The sequence below is a fragment of the Bacillus rossius genome, chromosome 1 (assembly GCF_032445375.1).
Source record: "Bacillus rossius redtenbacheri isolate Brsri chromosome 1, Brsri_v3, whole genome shotgun sequence".
NCBI classification, from domain to species: domain Eukaryota; kingdom Metazoa; phylum Arthropoda; class Insecta; order Phasmatodea; family Bacillidae; genus Bacillus; species Bacillus rossius.
Genome location: NC_086330.1, coordinates 128400717 through 128423378, shown reverse-complemented (window position 1 = coordinate 128423378; position 22662 = coordinate 128400717). Strand labels below are relative to the sequence as shown.

The 22662-nt window shown below is 35.1% G+C and overlaps 1 protein-coding gene across 2 annotated transcripts in view; it reads right to left on the bottom strand.

Annotated features, from left to right (window-relative positions):
* LOC134545781 (zinc finger protein 543-like) overlaps window positions 1–22043 on the bottom strand; it is a 99788-nt gene extending 77745 nt beyond the window's left edge. The window contains exons 1-6 of one of the 2 annotated variants that reach the window (XM_063388635.1): window positions 21801–22043; window positions 15786–15936; window positions 14554–14696; window positions 10863–11027; window positions 8259–8331; window positions 3368–3444 (exon numbers count right to left, since the gene is read on the bottom strand). In XM_063388635.1, coding sequence (XP_063244705.1) covers window positions 3368–3444; window positions 8259–8331; window positions 10863–11027; window positions 14554–14696; window positions 15786–15933 — 606 coding nt within the window. In that variant the 5' untranslated portion in view covers window positions 15934–15936; window positions 21801–22043. The remainder of the gene's footprint in view (window positions 1–3367; window positions 3445–8258; window positions 8332–10862; window positions 11028–14553; window positions 14697–15785; window positions 15937–21800) is intronic. The other variant, XM_063388633.1, reaches the window with a different exon arrangement.
* Window positions 22044–22662: the final 619 nt, after the last annotated feature.

The window sequence follows — 22662 nt, the reverse complement described above, 5'->3', positions numbered from 1 at the left end:
TTGATAACCGAGCACTCAGCCTTGTACATAACTGTGTCACTTAAGCCACTTTAGACTGCTGTTAATAACTACCTCCTGAACCAACAGCATAGTTGAAAAACTAAACAATCTGCCTGTGAACTGCGTAATTTGTGTCACTTTAGTCTGCTCTTGTTTACAGCTTTCTGAACCCTTTGGGGTTCAGCAGGCATTACAGATGAGAGCGGATAAAACTTTAGAATGCAGTGAAGTGGAGGGGTATCGCAATATCCTTAGCTTTCTGAACAATGGCTTATGAACTAGAGCCATAAAAAACCTTTTTCCTTCCAATTGCCTCTTGCTGTTTCAAAACAGGCCATGTAAATTACTCTAATGTCAGAAAGTCACACTAGAAAAGCTGTTAGTAAATCTATAAATGTAAAAATGGATGTTGGTATCTATGTATGACGTCGATAAACTCCGACATTGTTGAATGATCACCATGAAAGTTGGCACATCAAAGTGTTTTTTCATGGAGAAGGTATTGTGCTATCCATTTTTTATTGTAACTCGCCGCTAGATGGTGCTGCAGCACACACATCAACTTCTAAACTGGTCAACTGATTGCCATGGGTAAACAGAAAATCATAGGTCATATCTCATATGACATACAAACAGCTATTGAGTGTCATTTCTCTATGTTCACCACACTGTCATATAGCGCTATTATTATTAGTTATTCATAAAAACAAAACATATTCAAGGAAAGTAATTTCTTTAAAAAAGTATAGTACACAAAGCACGCCAAACAATTTAAATTAATAAGTCATGCAACAAAAACATTTTGTTCCACTTTAAATAGAAAAACCAAAACTGTAATGCGAACGTGAGATGGAGTGCATAACTAACAAAATCTAGCCAGTGCTAGTTGGCATCATTCATGTTTGGTTATGTTGCTTCCTGTATAGAGCGCGCACACATAATCAAATATCAATATCACGCACGCTCTCTGTCAAGTGCCGAGTTAACTACATTTGATGGCCCGCACTCTTTCGTGGTATGAACTACGACGATACTATGAACTACAACGATACTTATGCATTCATTCAGGCTCGCATTTGGATCACAGATTTTGTTTTTCTATTTAAAGTTGAGGAAATGTTCTTGTTGATGGACTTAAACCCAAATGGTATTGATGTAGAACAATGACCCTTCTGCACCAGTATTTAGGACTTTAAATAAGTGTTTCAACCCAAAGAACATCATCCTTAACAAGTCAGAAGATATTTCACTAACAAAACTATTCCTGAACTCTTATTTTGAAAACACAGAACTTATCAAGGGTTATGAATTCCTTAAAGAAGATGTGCAAGAGATTTTCAAGAAGAAAAGCACATAGATATGTTGAAACTGCAGACTTCTCTGAGTATAAATCACAATCACTTTGCACTAGCAGTCCTGCGGGCTGTTTATAGACCGTCAAACAATGTTGAACAGTGAACGTTACTTAATCACTACAACTTAGCATCACAGGCAAAAGGCAGAACCTGAAAGAAAGCTTCTTGCAATGACTAAATTCAACGTTTACAGTTTAAATTATTATGCACCTTTAGTTTGAAATGTAGTAACATAACTAGGGATGGGACGAATCCACATTTTGGTCGAATCCTCAGTGTTTGTCATTGAATCTCGAATCCCAGTCCCACACTAAACTTCACATGTTATAAAAAAAAATCACACATTTATTTAAAAAAATTACATAGGCCTATGCATTAAAAAAAATCACATGAAAATTATAAAATAAGTGCATAGTGTATACACCTGATATAAAATAGAGACAAATAACCTCAAAAACCACACACGTAAGTTTCCAGCTGTCTAATTCTCTGTTAAATTAATTCTTCCTATGTTTTCAATAAAATATGTTTGTATAACAGACACCATTTAAAAAAAGTTACATTTTTTCTGCAATGTTATATTATTGAAGGTTGGAAATGATCGAGTAGTTATGCTAATTGACAAAATGCAGCGTAGTTTATCTTATGTTTGTGCTATTTCCGTTACCTTAATAATATAGTTTAGGTATACAATTTTCAATTACTACAGTATTTACTTGTGTATAGCTCGCCCTCGTGTATAGTGCGCACTACAATTTTTGCAACAAATTCCAAAGAAAAAAATTATAATTTTTTTTCCCCATAAATAAATTTTACTAACATTTTGTGGTACCTGTTAAGTATGTAATTACTTATGAAACAAATGATTATTTACATTGATGTGTGGTGATGTGTCAGGAAAATACTTAAATTAAATACTCTTCCACCTGAAAGCGAAACTTTTGTGGCATACTGTACCATATAAAACGACACGAGCAAGCTAAACTCTGCTGTGTAGATGGAAGATAATGAAGCGCTGTATCGTCACAACTGGTAAGAGGCGAGAAGGGAGGGGGAGGCAGGCAGGCAGGCAGGCAGGCAGGAACGGGACTATGACCATCAAGTAACCTTGACAGTTGACAGGACTTAACACCGTTGCTAAGCTGGCGCGGAGGACTAGATGACTAACAGGTAGCTGCTGGGACGAGGAAGCGAAGGAAGTGGGTGAGGGATTGGTGACAACATGCTCTCTCTCCCCCCCCCCTCCCGCAAATCCGGCTGGAGGCGACTAGTGGCGAAGTGGCATTTCTCCACCCGGCACTGTTACCAGCTACTGCGCTGGTTTTCTGTAGAGGGGGAGGTCTAAAAATAAACAAGAGGCCATGATGTGCGATCTTGCGCGCATGTGTATGTGTGTGTGAGTGAGCAGTGTGATTTACAGCGGTGAGGGAGGGCCATACTAAAAGGGAATGGAGAAAGAGATAGAGAGAGAAAATGAAGAGAGTGATGGAAGAGTGAGCGTTGAGAAACGCACTCTCCTGCAATCTTTCCCTTTAAACGTCACCCATCACCCGGCAGTTAACACCTCCCCGCCTCCCCCTCTCACCTTTTCTTCCCCGTGTATAGCACGCATCCTTGATTTTTTCCCCTTTACTTTAGGGAAAAAAGGGTGCGATATACAGGAGTATATACGGTAAAACTCTTAAAAACCCACCTCGAATCTCACCTCGAATCCATAGGATTCAGTATATTCGACGAATCCAAGATTCGAAAATCCCATCTCTAAACATAACAATTAAGAAATAGAATTTCTGTGAAATTATTTACAAGCATTAGGTTGGATGATTCAAGTTTTTTTTATTAAATGCCATAAAAGTGCACATAAAAATAAAATGAACTGGCTTTTTGTTGCGAATTTTGTGAAAAATAACACTACTTTTAAGGAAAAATAACCTCTTTTTTTCAGGTATCTAGGTATTAATAAATTAGGTATGCATACAGAAAATACAGGAACAACCAAAAGCTGTAGTTACCTGAGACATATGTTGTTTGCAGTCATCCAACGAAGTAAAGTTGGAATTGCAGAAGCCGCAGATGAACACCAGATTATCTGTGGAAAGATAAGATACAAGTAATAATTTAATTTTAAAATAAGCTAAGCTGCTATACTCTTTCCCAGCTAAAACGTTGTACTCAAAGTTTATGGAACATAAAGCTTACCACAAAATAAAAACCGGCTTGCCAAATAACAACTTTAACCAAAAAAAAAAATTAGGTATTTTTTGGTGAGCCAGGTGTCTTGATAGATAAACATCAATAAAATCACAAAACACAAATGCATTGTATATTACACATTTTTAATTTTAGTTCACCAACAATGATAAAAGTGCTTAGCAAAGTAACTAATTATTTTTAAAACAACAATAACTTCATATCAACTGGAGAAAACATCTTGAAAACAAAACTTTTCATAACAAATTCATCATTACAAGAAATATTATCAACTTTAAATCAAAAACAAAGTACTATGGGCAAGTGGAGATATGGTCAATGTAAATACATAGTTTATTAAGGTTGGGAAAAAAAATATATGTTTGAGGACGCATGGCATAACTGATCATAGATCAATAATAAATTAATGTTGTTTTAAATACTAAGAACTTTGTATCCCACCTCAAAGATGTGTAGAAAATGTTTTTTTGTGACTAAGCATTTGAAAGATAACTGCCAGCATTCCTACCAAATTACTCTAATAACGAAAACCCCTTTCTTATTAAATTTTACTAAAAAAACACCGCCTTTGGTGGGTAGGAGAAATCCTGAACAAGGCCAGAAGGATTTTAGTTTTAATCAAGTTTGGACTCCCCTGCAAAGATAGCCCCACGTCAATATCCCGTCGCATGCACAGCCACTCTCCCCAGGTACCAACCTGAAGCCTGCCCGACACTCTCTAGCCTAGGTCACGAGGGGTTGGCTCACAGGGCCCAGCCAAGCAAAAGCAGCGACATGATGCAGTTGATTAGCGAAGCTGGTGCTCCGCCCCATGTACCGGCTAGGCCAGTGGTTCCCAACCTTTTTTTGATCAGGGACCACTTTAATTTCATTATTGTTAGCAGGGACCACAAGGTTAAAAAATAATCTGTATCAATCTAAAAATAAACTTTAATCGAAACGTTTAACATAAGCAATCTAAAAAACCAAAATAAACATTAATTAACAGTGTTATAATTGAAAACATATATTTTTAGTACACAATTCAGTTTGTATCAATGAGATTTTTGAGCTTGCATCTTCTGTACAAGATCTTGAATTATTGGGGTAATATTTTTGCTCAAAGCTACAGGCATATCATCACTTACTTTCAGTTGATTCCTGGATTTGTTTTTAATGATCAGTAATGCAGACAATTAGACATCTGTGAATTGTGATTTTTCAGTTTGAATCGAATTTGAATCGAATTTCAAAAAAAAACACGAGTTTCGAATTTTTTTCGAATCTAATTTGAGAATATTTATTAACATAACATAGATCATTAAAAATTTTTCACATACATACCACCTTTGAAAAACTTGTCACTTAATTCACAGTTTAAATCAAGTAACTAAAATTAAAGTGAGACTATATTGAAGAAGCACAACCAGATTCTCAAAAATTAAAAATTAAATGTCTGTAGCACTAACATAAATCACTTCACAAATCATTTCAAATTGTCATGGAGAAAGGTGAGTTCATCGACATGGTGCAGCAATAACAATTCTCTGTGGCTGGTAACTATGTTGCCTGCTGTAGAGAAAACTCTCTCACATGCCACCTTATTTAGCATGTTTGACTTTCAAGGATTAAAATATTAATAAAAATATCACAGCATAAGGAAGTGGTACAAAAGAAAAATAAAAAATTTACCGTTTTTATCGCTTAAGCATTGCACATTTTATTCTAAAATCAAGTTTATAATTAGGGGTGAGACCGTGGATTCACTCTTAGCTGAGTTTTGAAATAAACAAACACCGTCGTATCACTGCGCCGCGTCAGCAAGTGATAGGCTGAATTCATCTTGCGCGCCAAGCACTAGTTGCAACACACACACTTCAGTACAGTCGGTGCTAATAAAATAACGGAGAAGTAATATAACAGGAAGCACCGTAGCACTTTGTTCAGCGTAGGTGGTTCACTTGCGAATAAAAAACTATGCACTTTACGCCTAGTAGCCGTCTTCACAAAATCATCACAAGTTTTGATAACAGGATACTCAAGTTTCCATTTCTTCCCGGGAGTTGTTAATGTCCCAGTGTCCTGTAATTCTTTCTGCACGAAGCACACTGCTCTTCGAAACACTCGTAAATTCCGCAGTTAAACTCGCGATATCATTCACACGACAATCCGGATATTTGTCTGAAAATGTTTTAAAAAAATTCAACACAATAGTTTTCTGTGCACTTTTCAAAGGCTTTCCCTTTCCCATTCTGTGCTTTACAAAACTTGGTCCGCCGTCAGCCATAACAAACCGTGTGCGCGCGAATCCGAAATACAACTGTTGCGCCGGGCATCAACTGTACACTGTACACACGGCGTCTGCTAACATAATTGTACGTAAATACTTGCTGACACATTAAACTGTATCGGATATTAATGGCGAAACGCTATAATGCTATATAACAACAATTGTTATAAAAAAGGCAGTGTAAAACATAAAAATACTTACAAATGGTACATAACCAAGGGACTATTTCTTGCGCACGAATAATGTGCGCGGCGGCCAGCAGCCAATGAAAATGTTTGTTTACAAGAGGCTTTGTTTATTCCAAAACTCAGGTAAGAGTGAACGGAGAATACTATTATGCAAAAAAAAAAAAAAAAAGTAAAGTAATCCATAAAAACAAAACCTATTTATGGAAAGTACTTTTTTTTTTAAAAAGTAGACTTTGCGAAAGCACGCCAAATAATTTACATTAATGAGTGATGCAATAAAACCATTTTATTCAACGTAAAAAAAAAAGAAACCCGTAACAAGAATGTGATTTATAACTAAACGCATAACGATCATGTGGGTTTACTCTGTTCCTGACAGAGTACGCGCGTGCATGCAGTCTGCGAGCTATCGATATCAATTTTCAACTACGTGTGCGCGCTCTATACAGTAATACAGGAATCAACACAATCAAACTGGCTCTACTTACGTTTTTATAAGCGATATAAAGCAACTCCCGAGACGTTAAAGATGAAGTTTATAACTTTTAAAAAGTCCTTAAAACACTATTTACACATCAGATTACTTTGTAATAGGATTAATTAATTTAGTAAGCAGTTTTATCAGAACGAACGGCGTAAACTGCGTAAAGCAATAGGCGCGTTGTAAACAACGGGAATTTATTGCATTACATCAAATGATGTTAAAACGGGACAGAAATAAAATGGTTCAAATAATGTGAAAGCCTAAATAACGGTAACGTAAATAAGGGGTTTCGTTGTATAATTTTTTGTAAGTGGAAGATGTAATTGTCCATTTACATTTCTTTTAAAAATGGGGGAGGGGGATGTCCTATAATAGTGTATCCGGGCCAGATTTTGCAAGTCGAATTATTGTAAAATGAATTTGATTCGAATTGACGAATTGAATATCAAAAATTCGAACTCGTATTCGGAAATTTCAAATATTCACAGAACCCTACAGACAATCCTTGTTTGCATAAATAAGTTGTTGAGAAAAGCATAAGATAGCGCAAAGCTATTTTTCGAATTTTAGTATATGAAATTTCTTTATGACACCAAAACGTCTCCAAAGAATCAGATTCAAAAGCATCCTTACAGATCCTGTCATTTTGTAATTCAATAAGTTCTTCTTGGATTTCTTCTGCAACTTTTCTAGCATTAGTGCCAAAAGGGTTGCGTATCAGTTTTTGGTCCACATTAGCTTCTGTATTGTTATATTCTGAGAAGTAACGGTTGAATTCATCACCCAACATTTGCAAATGACATTTGCTGTTTTTTTGTATGCTTTCCCTAAACATGACATACTTTTTGTCGTCAAGGAGTGCCTTCAATGTTGCAAACGCACTATAATTGCCCTCGCCAACTTGACTGATCCATAACTTAAGTTTGCAAATAAAAGCAACGCCTTCTAATTGTCTGTTTCCTGAACCTTGCATTTGCAAGTTCAACTTATTTAAGAGTGTAAAAATATCCACAAAATAAGCCAAATGCATCTGGGATGTCAAATCAGAAAACTGTACTAGTATGTCTTCCATTTTTTTCTCACCTAGAAACAACTCAATCTCTCCTCTCAGCTCGTATAATCTTTCCAGCATATTGCCTGTCGACAACCAACGAACCACTGTGTGAAAGAGGAGGTTCTCATGGTTGGAATCCATTTCAGTGCACATTTTTTTAAAAAGGCGTGAATTTAAGGCACTGCTTTTAATGACATTTACTACTTTTATGGCCAATTTCATTGTATCATTAAAGCATTTAGGAAGAGTCTTAGAAGCTAACGCCTGGCGATGAAGGATAATAGTAATTGCATGTTTTTATTTAAAAAGTTTAACAGAGAAAAATGCGTAGCCTACTTATCCTGTTCATATTTAATCAAAATATACATAAGAATATTGAGGAGTTACAGATGTTGACCCACTAAACAGCTAAACAGAATCACTAACACAACACTGCTGAGCAAAACAAAAGAAAACGTACAATTGACTGACCGGCTTGCACCATAATGTTTAGTCAGTTGCTTGCCCTTCCCCCGGTCGCCTGCCCGCGCCGCGCTTGCTTTTGTTCACCGACGCGCGTTCATTCAAAGTTTGAAATCTTTCACGGACCATATTTTAGCTCTCGCGGACCACTGATAGTCCGTGGACCACTGGTTGGGAACTACTGGGCTAGGCTAAACATGGCTAAATGTCCAAGAATCTAAAAAGTTTATCTTACCCAGTTCATCATCTCCCTGATCGCGGTCTGTTGCAATCTCCGTCTGAGGAATGGGAGCAGCATCTTGCACGACCTGCCAACAAACGATGCAGCAATGCAATACAGGTACACAACAACAGAGGTGCCCCTAAACTTCTCTAATAAATTGTTTGTTACATACAGTATGTTGTGTTGTAGCATGTCTGCTACCCCTAGATTATTTATTTTTATTTTAGCTCTGTAAGCCCGGAACTTTCTATTAAATCATTGGTATTTTTTATGTTTAATTTAGTTTTGTTTCCTATTTCCAAATATTTTAATTGGCCATTAGAGGTGTGCCAAAAGCCATTGTGTTAATCAGCTTTGGAAAGATTTGTATTAATCAATTCAGTTTTTTAAATTTGTTTTACTATTATTAGTTTTATTTATTGCCTAGTTTATTTAAGTTTTACGTCGAGTATTTTGAATTGGCATTTTAGACATTATAAACGGACTTTAGTTCCTTGAGTCGCCGCTAGAAATGCAACAGCGCTCGTGTGGACAGTGAAGGAAGAGTCTGTTTTCCGCTGCCGGAGAGGCCGGATGGCCTGGCACGGGTTTGGATGGCGTCACGACGTGTATGCAGTGTGCAGTTATTAATTTTTTGGCGAAGGCGTAAACTTTTAAATTCAAACAAGCTTGAAGCTTGGTGGATTGGACAGGGAAGTTATCAGTGGTATTGAATTTTTTTTGAAGAAGCTACGTTTTTGTGATGTACGAGAGCGATGCACGCCACACACCGGTCAGCTGTTCATCCCCATTTGCCTGGTTGAGCGTGACCTTCACCGCAAACTGACATTTGCTTGAGCATTTGCAAGTTTATGCAAATATACGGTAAACGCATTTCAGAAGAGGATCTCAAGTAAGTGCCCCTTGCATGATTTTGGCACAGGCGTGGGAAAAAATCTACGTATTTTTTTTAAGTTGACTTTTAATGTTGCAGCAGTCTCAACCGTTTGGTGAAACATGAAATGAACCTAAAGTTACTTTTAAAGTTTACCAGTGGAATCAGGTACTCTCGTTGCGTTTTATAAGCCTTCCCAACTTTAGTGCGCACGGACCTTTTTTTTTAAATGGTATCACACGGCCGTGTACTTGAACTGGAACTTATATATATATTTTTGGTATTCTGTAATAATAATATACCAGGCTTAATTTTAAGAAATATTTTTTAGTGGGTCTTTGTAATATGTTTTGATTGCCGGCGCCGGAATTTACTTTCATGTGGGAGCTCCCGACGTATTTATTTGTAAATTTAATATTTTAGTCTAAGTTGTGCTTGACGCCAAAAAGGTTAGAAATTGTTCTTAATTTTTTTTGTTAACATATTTAAACTTTAAAGTTTATGCTCAAATATTTTGTAGTTGTATAAATGTACGTTCCGGGTAGGGAATATAGAAAATCTATTGTAGGATGTAATAATATTTATATGGAGTGTGCCAACGAAGTTGGACTAAATATAATCTCGCCTACTATATAAGGAATTTATGTATTGCCTAATACGTTATTATAATTGGATCAGCTTATTTATGCAACATGCTTTATGTAATGTAATGTTTTTATCAGAACACGTCGTTTGGCAAAGTTATTTTTTTTTTTTTTTTAGGAAAATAAATTCTAGATGCTAATCTTTATTTCGCTTGTAGTTTTTCTTAGCTGTACCAAACTGAACCTATCTCTCATTGTCTGCTGCAATTTTTGCTGTAAAGAATTTTTTAAAGCTTTTGAATTAATGTTGATATTAACATTTTGTAATATTTTCTTTAAGTCTGCCCCCATTTTGATTTGTGGGTTTTTGACGTGGTTTTGGCTCTGGAACTGTTAGTATTTTGGGCAGAGCAATCTATCTGCATTAAGATAATTTTTTTTTATACACGTTAGTGCCCAGCTGGGGGCGGATATTGTGACCTTTGGCTGAAAGTGATGAGCAAGGGTTGCAGTGTGACCATAAAATACTGTCCCAGTTTTAATGGTGTATTAAAAAAGTTTAATTTAGACTATTTACAACAAATCATACATCAAACTGAAGGTAAACTAACCTGGTTTTTCTTAAAAATATTCAATATGTGCACCTTCAATAATAGGGCACACATTCAACCTAAGTCCGATTCTTCCCACACTTTAGTTAACAAGTCGGAGTAATGAAAGTAATAGCATCTTCAACTCTGTGTCTCAATTCTGGACGGTGGAACATAAACACAATATTTATAAAACCCCAAAGAAAAATATTGCATGAGCATGGCATTATGTCAGGTGAATGTGGAGGCCAGCGAAAACAAACTCTGTCGTCTTGACCATTACGACAAACACATCAAACTCCACACAATGGCATACCGCAATTGCGTTACTGGAATTGCTCCTCACAATTTGATCCGATTTAAAACTTGGTCTATATATCACCAGTAATTAAAAAAAATCCATCAGAAGCTGAAAACAGAGCACTTGGGCAAGGAAAAGACCTAACGAAATGTTGACATTCTTATGCATGTAATGTACACGGATGCAGTTGGGTGAGGAGAAAGCGGTTGGGGTAGTAGGAGACGAGGATGGTCTCTAAATAGCCGGCCCACGGCCCGGTCGCCTCACCTGTGGCAGGGCGAGGCAGTGGGTGGTCGAGAAGTGCTGCAACAGCTGAGGCACGTCCGAGGCCACGAACACGCACAGGCGACAGGAGTACGTCACCACCGCGTCCACCAGCTGGCCCAGCGGCATGTCGTCGACCACCGCAACACTCTGCTGCGGCTGCAGCGGCTGGAAGATGAGCCCACCCATGCTCCAGGCTCCGCCTCACTTGCCATACCATTGGTCTAACAGGAAAACCTCTCAACTCCTCAAGACTACTTAACGAGAGAAAAAGCAAAAACAAGTTACTCCAACCTTATTGCCGATTTTAATAACATGTATAAGTGCCCCGTAATTACTTAGTTTTAGCCGTGATTTGTAATACATTGTAATATAAAGTTAATATAATCATAAATTGTAGTCAATAATATAAAAAAAGAAAGAAATTTACTATTTAAAAAAGTTATAATTTGTGGAAAATCCCTGACTGTACTGTAAATCCCTTTTCTGTGGGAAACACCAATTCAATGAAGAATCCTTCTCCTGTGGGGAAATACCCTTTTTGTGGTTAAGTCCCAGTCAGATATGCAGATTTACTGAACTTCAGTTCTTTGGTACTATAATTTTTCTGGTTCAACATAAGTGGTAGAAAGAGGAAATGTTGTATGGCTTTCAATTGAACATGGTGAGAACCAAAATATCTAATGTATAACGGTTCGTTATATACAAAAATAAAAAGATGTTAATCGCCAATTGTAGTTATTGTTTTATTTTTCAAACTAGAATGCTGCACTGATAAATTCACTTACAAAATCTTTCTCACTCATTCCACTCGTACATCCGCCTGTCCAGAATCGCTCGCAGCTCGGGCGATGAGAATTAACGAAAATTAACGTAGGTTAAGTCCTTCAGTAACATCTTACTGTACGTACACGAAATCAGCGCGGCCTCATATGTGGCAGCACCCAGCGAAAATGAATTTTGCCATGAGCCAAAACGCTGACGTTGGTAGCCGCGATTTCTAATTAAAAATGTCCAAAGAGTTCCAAAAGCAACCAATGATTAAATTCCTATCTTCGGCATGGCTCGAACTACCGACGTTACATTTATCCTTCTCAAATACTACATAATTTGTGAGAAGCCACCGAACGCGCCCTCGTTGTGCAGCGATTGACAGACTGGTGAGATCATGGCACTGTGTCCTTCACGCAGGGAGGGCAGTCACATGACCTCACCGACCAATCACACACACACTTCATTCACACTACAAATCACAAGCCAATCAGAACACAGAACATATACACAGAAAACCATTTTCATACATAGAAACAGAGGATTCACTTTCTCCTTCTCTCTCCAACACCATGGGAGAGTAGTTCTCCTCCAGTTCCCACGCAGTGACGAGATATCATTACAGTCTCTCTCTTACTGGGGAATCACAGTTTCGTTCTCACTCACACTTACAGGCCTCTTATGCCTCTCTCTTTCTGTACATCACCCCAGACACAGTCCCTTATTCTAGAAACATTAGGTACCAGCAATCATAATACAAATTACTTGACAAAATTAAACTTATTTAGAAAAACCTGAAAAAGTACGCCAAAACAGGCAAAAATCCAGTACAACGACTTATTTGTGAACAATTACATAAAAAATAGTAATGATTTAAAAAGTCTGTTAAAATACAAAGTACACTCTTAAAACACACAGCAAGTGCAAATATCAACCCTAAAATACATAAAAATGGTAAAAATATTCTTAGGAATCTTTTCTGAGAAATGTTTACATTCATGAAAATAGTTTAAAAGAAAAATATTTTTCTAAGAGGGCAGGTGTCTTGCAACATTACAAATGTAATAAAAAAACATGGTTTAAACTAAAAAAATAAACCTATTTTGAACCAAAAAAAAAACAAGAAGATAGTTTTTTTTAAAACCTGGTTTTTTTTAACCCTGATTTGGATAGAGGCCTTAAGGCTGTGCCTTACACACTATCATGAAATTTTTTATTTCATTCAAGAATTTTACAAAGAAATATTTTAAAATAGGGACACTAGAAGTTAATTTGTAGTAAAAAAAACTACACACACATATACACACACACACACACACACACACACACACACACACACACACACACACACACACACACACACACACACACACACACACACACACACACACACACACACACACACACACACACACACACACACACACACACACACACACACACACACACACACACACACACACACACACACACACACACACACACACACACACACACACACACACACACACACACACACACACACACACACACACACACACACACACACACACACACACACACACACACACACACACACACACACACACACACACACACACACACACACACACACACACACACACACACACACACACACACACACACACACACACACACACACACACACACACACACACACACACACACACACACACACACACACACACACACACACACACACACACACACACACACACACACACACACACACACACACACACACACACACACACACACACACACACACACACACACACATGAATGATTGAAAAAGAGCTTAACGTCTCACTGACATCAAGCCATTAGACACAATAAGGAACAATTGGAAGGGTTTATATATCACATAGTTACGGGAGTTTCTTCAGGCAACGGGACTGGCAAGATTATACAGAATATCTGTTAAAAAAATTTCAAGGTACTTTGAAATTGTGACTCATTAACATTGAAATTTTATTAAAAGAGTAAAATTGTCTGTATTTATACATCCAGTATTACGAGCATTGTCAAAAAAAATTCCGTCTTAAATTTTTTTCTTCAAATCAATTTTTATTTTTTTACATAAGTCTCCTGTAAGTCCCAGCAATGTTCCTATATCCACAACCCGTCCAAATAGTACTTGGCAGTTTTCTCTGCAAAATAGTTGTTTATGAAAGTGATGGTGTGTTCATTCAACTGCAATCTCTGTTCTCCAAGTGCAATTTTTAGCCTAGGGAAAAAAAAAGTCACCAGGGGCTAGATCTGGTGAGTCAAGCAGTTCAAACTGCAATTCGTAGATTTTCGTCAAGGCAACCACTAAGGTGACAGATGGTGCATTGTGTTGATGAAACAAAAATTTTCCTGTGTAAACATCCTAGCTTTCGGTAATATGGCATTTGGTAGGAGTCATTTCATGAAAATGGAACGGACATGCTAGACAAAAATACTGCGCCTGCGTAGAATTCTCAGAAACCTCAATAAGATTGCGGACGCACGTGTAGCAACATAAACCTGTATATCGTCATTTTGGTAAATATTAGGGTACGTACCAAACATATTGGTGTGCCAAATTAATCTTCATGATAGTGAAACTACCCTGGAATATATTTGGTAAACTAAAATAGTCACAGTAAAAAGTCATTCAGTTTTAAATGTGTGTGTGTGTGTGTGTGTGTGTGTGTGTGTGTGTGTGCGTGCGTGTGTGCATGTGTGTGCGTGCTTATTTCATTGCATTTCTGGTGCATACTAAAATTTCACTCTCAACAAGCCTAAAAAAATTATAACTTCACTAAGAAGTCTCGTATATATTAATATTACACCACATGTAAAGTTACAGTAATTTTTCAGTGATATTAATATTACATTTACAACAAACATACATTTGAAGTCAAAATACTTTACGTACATCATCTTTGTTCACAAACAAAAGATCCATCTTGAGTGATTCATTCAGGACATCTAACCAATACTGCTGCAGTTCTTCTTCTTGCTGTTTTTGTTGTGACAGGTTCAACTGAGAGCTTCTGTCACCACTTTCACCAACATCGCCTGCAAAACAATACTTTGAGATAGCATAATTGTGGAGACTTTGTTCAGTACCAAAAAATAATTGATTAAATAAATACAGGAGATAAGTGATTGAGGATCTAGGTGGACAAAGGACTTGTGATGGCTTTAGTAGTTAGTTGATGAATTATGTATTCTGAATCTGGCTATCGTGTCTTTTAGCCTCCATATAAAAAGTTTATTTTCTATCAGACAACCATGGATGGGGCTAGAGAAAAGTATGTGAATTCGTCTTAAGCTTCTGGTCTAGTTTCAAAAATTTCAACTCTTTTTCTGACAAGTCATTAGTCTACCCAGGTAGTATTCTTTTATAGGTTAGCTAATATTCTGACTCACTCTATCACAAATCCCTGCCAGCTTGAGTTTAATGTGGTCATCATTCATATCACCAGTTACCATAATGAATACAAGAATATTAGACAACTAGCCTAGATGTCTCTTGTGAAAAATCTTAAAGCAGATACACAGATAAAGACAAGATTATATGGTGAATTGTGATAAAACCAGAATAACATTAAAAAACATCAATACACAATATAACAACGTAATGTAAGTTATGCACCATAAAGCACCAAAATGCCAGTTAAATCATGAAACTAAGCATCATTCAACCAAAACTTAATTCAAATCAAAAAAGAAAGTTATATTTTGTTGTTTGAAATTCAAAGAACTTTTGTACCAGTGCAGAGATCAAAAACATTTATTTTTATATGTTTGATAATGAATGTCTTATTGAATCACTTTTAAACTACAAATGCTTGCCAGTAATTTATTTATTAATTTTTTTTTTTTTTAGATTTATCTGAATGTCTGTGTAGTATAAAAACATATTACAAATTATTCTATCATTTAAATGCAGCATTTTAACATTACACTAATTTGGTGGAATAAGTATTACTAAAAAGGATTTTAAAAATTAAAACCAAAACATAGATTTCTGTTTGAAAACCAAATTGGACAAAAATACAACTCCACAGAAATCCAAAATCCAGATCATCTCGGTGAGATGTTCTTATTGAGTAACAAACATGCCAGATTAAAGACCTTTCAATGTAGTGTAGTTCTACTGACCAGACTGAATCAAGTGTGGAGCAACCACTGCAGGGGCGTTGGAGGACTCGTCCGACAGCTGCCATTTAGGCACTTGATGAATTACGATGTGAGTCCCATCGCCCACACAATCCGGCACGAGCAATTCTTCGCCCATCTCATAACTCATACACTATGAACAAACAGTTTAAATTTTACATTATATATTCAGCACTGAATAGGACCATTAAAAAATCTAATGGTGTCAATTAATATAAATAATTTGGGATAACAGCCTCAATACTTACGCCAAGTTCAAATTAGTCAATTTGTAATTTTTTTTTATGTGGTTTAGTAGGTTTTTCAAATTACACGCAATATGCATTTACTTGCTTCTCAATTATAATACTTATGAAGTTAATAGATGGTTTGGTATAGATTTATAGAGTTTCAGAGTTGAAATACTATCATGCTACTTTTATTTTAAAACCTTCATTTAAATAACTAGTTTAAGAATAATTTCACATGTAATTTTTTTTATGAAATAAAAGTACAAAAATTATTTCAGAAAAGTATAGCAGCTAACTGCAATTTAGAATTATTTTAAGGCAACACCTAATTTATAAAATATAAAAAATAATTCAATTAAACACATTATTATAAAGGTTAAAAACCAACATAGAGAAGAAATTTTTTATTTTGTGACTTTTTTTTAGCTGAAAACATGAAATTCCGTTTTATACATATTTTTTATAACAAGTGACCATATTGACTACAAAATCTGCCAGTTAAAAAACTCCTTTGGCCACGTAAAAACTGTATTTTAAGCAAATTATTTTATTTTATTTACCCGTAAACGGAACATACAATTATGTTATGAACTTGGAATGTAATATACATGTACCATTACGAAACAGTAACATAAGAATACATATGAGAGCATAGACTTAGCTTATGAAATGCAGATTAAGACTGTCTGAGGATGATTATGTAATGATTATGCTGGGTATAAATTTTACCAGCAAGATGAGAATTGTGAAGTAAAAAAAAATAAAATGTACGGAGGGAGAGGGCTGGGTGGGGCAGGAGATAAGGAAGGTGGATGGTTGTAAACATTGATGGTGTCTTTGCAGAAGTATTTAGGTAAGGTAAAAGTACAAAGGAATGTGAAGGAGCACAAGGCATAGGTAGGGACAAGATTACACTGTGAATTGCGATAAAACTGAAATAATCTCGCAAAGCACGTTAAAACAACATGTAACACCAAAATGCGAGTTAATACGCCATTTAGTAAAATCAATCAGCAATTTGATAAAAATTAACTCAAAATACACAAATTTGATCTTTTGTTATGATAAATTCAATCACTGTAATTTATTTAGCGTGAATTTTGTATAAAAATGTACCTATTAACTAAATGGCTTCTAAAAAATTAATATTAGTGGGTTTTATCTTGCATCTTTTATAAGTAACAAATTTTTTACATTAATGAAAATGGCAAATTTTTCAAATACACAAAAATTTGCAAATTAATTTTTATTTTTCTGCGTAGTTTTGTTCTAGACATGCTCAATACTAATTATTTTATTGTATAATTACATTACGTGTCAGTCAAAATGAGACTATTTTGGTAAAATGTCTATTAATATGTATTTTAATTTCATATTTTTTGAATAATGCACTTTTTTTATAAATAAAAAAATGTATGAAAACAAAAACAATAACACCAAAATCTCTCCCGTTTTAAAAACGAAATTTACTTCTAAATAAAACCACAAAATCTTGTCTCTAGGCATAGTTAAGTAGAATACTTGGAGGATTCCGACGGTGACAGATGAGCGAAGGTTAAAGCATACAATTTGAACAGGCCGCTGCAAGATGTTGACAGGTGTGTGAGTTGGTGAAAGTGAAGCAAAGGGCAGTAAAAGGATGGTTGACTGGTATGTGGGGATGAGTGGAAGAGGGAGAGCCTAAAATAATGTGTGTGATGGTTACAGACCTTCGGTAGGGCACTCTGCTGGCTAGGAGACAATGCGAGGGTGATAGTGAGGCTGTTCAGTGGGGTGGGATTTTTGGGGTGAGCTGGGAAATAAGTGAAACCATGGGTGGAAACTTCAAAGGGTTGTAATGGGCACAGAGCAATGGAGGTACTCTTTCTTTGTCAGTCCTGGGTGGGAGTGGAACGAGCTGAAGTAGAGGTAGCGGGTTGAGTTTACAACTCGATACCTGGTATCGCTGATGTTTATTTCCTGGCAAAAAAAAAAAAATAGAAGGGAAAATGTATGATGGAAGTTGGCCCAATAAAAGTAAAATGGTGGAAGTAACGTAGAGTTTGCTTAAATGGAATCAATGAAAGATGGAATAATGATGTTTCTTGTTATTATTCCAGTTGGTATTGGCTGTTGAAGGTAATGTGACGAGCTGTAGTAAAATAAAAAAATTGTATTATACAACAAATAATGTTATAAAATTAATACTTCCTACATGTCTCCTGACATTGTAAAATAAAGTGTTTGCTAAAGTTACAGTTTCCATATAATGTGTCTCGTGTAGCTGTCAATAAGTTGTAACACTAAGTGATATTGTTGGTGGTTAATTGAGAGACGAGAGTCATGTGTTTGTTCAAGTGAATGGTTTGAGAAAATTATAGAGAATCAATAATGATATAAAGATAGTTGATACAGAATGTGAATGGTAATTAGTGTAGTTGTCACGAAAAAAAAAAAATAGTTAGTGTTTCACTATGTTCAAATAATTTTATGGTATGTTATAAAGATAGAATGTGAAGTTGTGTTAGTAATAGTAACAAAGAAAATTATAGATCTATAGTTTATTATTTCGGATTATTGAATGAATTTTATGGTTTAAAGGTACACAACTACATATATTTAAATAAATATGGTAATAGTTCCATATCACTTATCCAAGGTTATCCCTTTATCCTGATGGCATGACCAGTATTCATTTATCCTGTGGTACATAATGCTTACTGCGTGATATAACAAAGAATAATGATCTCAAAATATAGAGCTCTCAGATAATTTTTTTTTGTTATGTCCAAGATCTTTCAACGTACAAAATTAAAACAGCAAGCCTCATGTACCACAGGATCAATATATATTCAGAATCAGGCCTTCAGGATCAAGGAATAAACTTGGATATGTAATTTATAATAATGACCGTAAATATAATATATACCTGTGTTATTCACTGCAGATGATTATGGGCATAAAGCCAGGAGAATTAAGTAGTTTATTAGGTAATTATCTGACAATGCTGATTTTTTAGAACGGAAAGAAAAAAATCGGAAAACATTGTTTTCACACACGACACACGTCCCTAAATTTACTCCTAAAGGGATAGTTTCGTAATTCCTACTAGTTTGTGAAAAAATTAAATTTTTATATTTTACATTACAATAACTGTGCTTTAACACTGCACCTGCCATTCATTGTTTACCCGCGATAAATAGGAATATATGTTTTTCATATACTTGAGACGTTCCAGAATTAACCCTGAAAGCAAGGTTTCTTAAATCCACTGGTTTGTGAAAAAATAACAGTTTACAGATTACATTACAGTACCTAAGCATTCATGCAATTGACCAACTTTCATTGTTTACCCATGTGGGATGTTTAAATTTTGTTTTTGGAGAACATTAGTCAATGTACCTAGGTGTTGTTGTAATAATGAAATTTGTTTAAAGTTGTAAGGAAATTTTAATGCTTATATTTATTGTTTGTTGTTTTATTTGAATAAGTAATTGTATTACAAAATGTTTGTTTTGTTACATTGCAATTAAAGTAGGCCTATGTACTATTTTTAGTCAAGTAGTAACGGATGAGTCTAATTGGAACAAAAATTTGAATAAAAGTCTTTTATTTTCTGTGAGGAATACGTGCTGTGCACTGAAGTAGCTGACACACTGAATTTTGCAATCTTTCCACGGAATTCTTTGATTACAGCCATTGTATATTCTGTGTTTAATATGGCTGGTGTTTCGTGTATCCCAGTTTATCCCTGGATGCTGAAGACTTGAACCTGTGGTACATGCTTGCTGTTTTCATTCAGTATGTCAAAAGATCCTGATGACATGATCCTGTAGTACATGATGCTTGCTGTTTTAATTCAGTACGTCGACAGATCCTGATGGCATGATCCTGTTGTCTTGATCCTGTGGTACATGATGCTTGCTGATTTAGTTCCGTACGTCGGATGATCCAGCACATGAAATAAATTGTGAAACAAGAAATAGTAAAGAATGTAGGTTGAAAAAAAAATATTTTTATTCGATTTACGATCATAATTCATTATTATATGACAAATTTTTTTACTACAGGATCTTCCAACGTACTGAATTAAAACAGCAAGTATTATGTACCACAGGATCATGTTTATCAGGATCTTTCGACGTACTGAACTAAAAAGCAAGCATCATGTGCCACAGGATTAAGCCAACATGATGATGCCATCAGGATCCAGGGATAAACTTCAATATATGAAAGGAAAGAATTAGTGTATTATTTATTCTCCATAGTTGGTTACAGTTGTACTAAACAAAGAGATACACGATCGCGGGTTAACAATGGAGGCGGTGGCAGTGTGAAAACACAGGTATTGTAATGTCGGCTTAAAACTATTATTTTTCATGAACGTGTAGGAATCAAGAAACCATCCCTTCAGAGTAAATTTAGGGACTTGTGTAGTGTGTGAAAACCATGTTTTCCAATTTTTTCTTTCCATTTTAAGAGCCACGATGTCCAAGTATTACCATTTTTTCCTTAGTTTAAACATTTTTTTTAGTGATTAAGTAGTATTCATCTCTTTGCTATGTTAAGTGACTGTGGTCCTGTGTTTAATTTGTAATGATGATAAGTTGACTTTTTTTTACTTTAGGTGAATTACCTTTTCAGGTGAGGTAAAAAGTAAAATTATTCTAGGTAAAAAAAATAGAAAAAAGCAAAAGGTTTAGAGGGGTTAGTTCAGCTACATTATAAAATTTAATAATTTTACATCGTTATATGGTAGCAATATTAATGAAGTCGCCAACAAGGCGGTGCTGAAGTAATCACTGCCCCTAGTTTGTACAATACAAGCACCAGAATAGGGGCAGTTGGACATGAAAGATTTACATGCTTGCTAAGCACAAAATAAGTTTCTTGAAGAAATTATATTTGAGTAGGGAATATATTTGCTGCATCATGTTCTATGCTAGAATAGACAGGGCTGACATACACTTTATGATACCTGAGAAGTTTAAATCATACTAAAAATAAAAATAAAATATGATACAAATGTGATATTGCAAAATATATTAAACAATTAGGATTGTATAAAACATGATACTATAGATATTATATGAACTGCATCGTGTTCTACACCAGAAAAGGTAGGGCTACAATAAAATCATATTTAAAAATGATTAATTATAAAAAGGAGAATTAAAAAATAATTTAAACAGAGCAGGATTATAGTATATAATACAATATCGTGGAAAATATAGCTTCGGCATCATGTTCTATAGTATAATAGGTATAATACATAAACTATGATAAACAAAAGTTAAGTTTTATAAAGAATTGTATTTTGTGCAAACAAGCATATTGTTTCCTGCCCAAAAATTCCAATATAGGAGTTGTAATGACGTCAATGCCACCATGTTGGTGATATATCAATATTTTTAACGGTATCCCTTTGTAAACTACTTCCCAGGTGGTAGAGACAAAAGGAGTGCAGAATTTAGCAGATTAAATTAAAATTGTGAAACCTTATTGCCATCGGGCTGACATCAAATTAAAAATATAAATTTAAATTGCATTCAGCGGTTCCACGTAACTGCCTAATGGGACCTCTAAATTCAAATCTAACCTCGAAATGAGTTTTGCTCGAAGTCGGATATACCCACAATATTGCCTTTACATAGTCCATTAATCCTAAAGTATACTCGCTCAACATAATCTGCACTTTCTCTAATTAATAACAGTTTCAGAAATCGAGATAGTATCTATAAAATATGTATATATATTATTTTTTTTTACAAAAACAATGAGTACCTACCGCTCAAAAGTATATAAAGTATTCTTAGAACTTAAAAAGTAACATAAAAACAATTATGTCCCGGAAAAGTATAATAAATAACGATTAATTATAATACTGACATCTAAAACTAAACAACTATAATCATTTCATTTCTTAACTTATATTTACACAAAACTTCTATTTACTATACTGCACATATTAGATGATCAGAAATATTCGATTTTTTTTCTATCGATAGAACGTATAGCCCCATAGAACAAATACAAGAAAGACAAATTCTTTACCAAACATTTTTAGTATTTGTTTTGTTAAAAATTTGAAACGATTGATAAAGAAAAGTTACACAAAGGGTCTTGGTAAACATGTTATATTAATTTTTTACGGTTTTTTTACAATCAAAAATATTTTAAAGTACTTAACTAACTCAAGCTGCACGCACTTTAAAGATAATAAGATATTCACTCTTATTATAGTTTACATTAAAAGTTATAAATGAAATGAAATAATCGCTGTTTCTGAGATGTTTATAGCTTATTTTTTTATTACAAAACATTTAAATAAAGCAATTAAAAATATTCTCCACCTACATACCCTCACCCCCACCCAACAAAAAAAACACCATCGATGATTGGTATGAGCCATTGAGGTAATAGTCTATGGAGTGGAAGCGTATAACCAAACTTGAAGCATCCTAGCAGACGATGTTGAAAGACAAGGATAGAGCTAAAGGTGGCAAAAACCATAGAGGCAAAAACAGCTCGGTAAAGTTCTATATTGTATATACCAACACCAACACCGGAAACAAGATGGCGCAGGGTGATGGGCAGAGAAAAATACTACCGCAACCAAAAACATCATAGCAAAATGATAAAAAAAATTA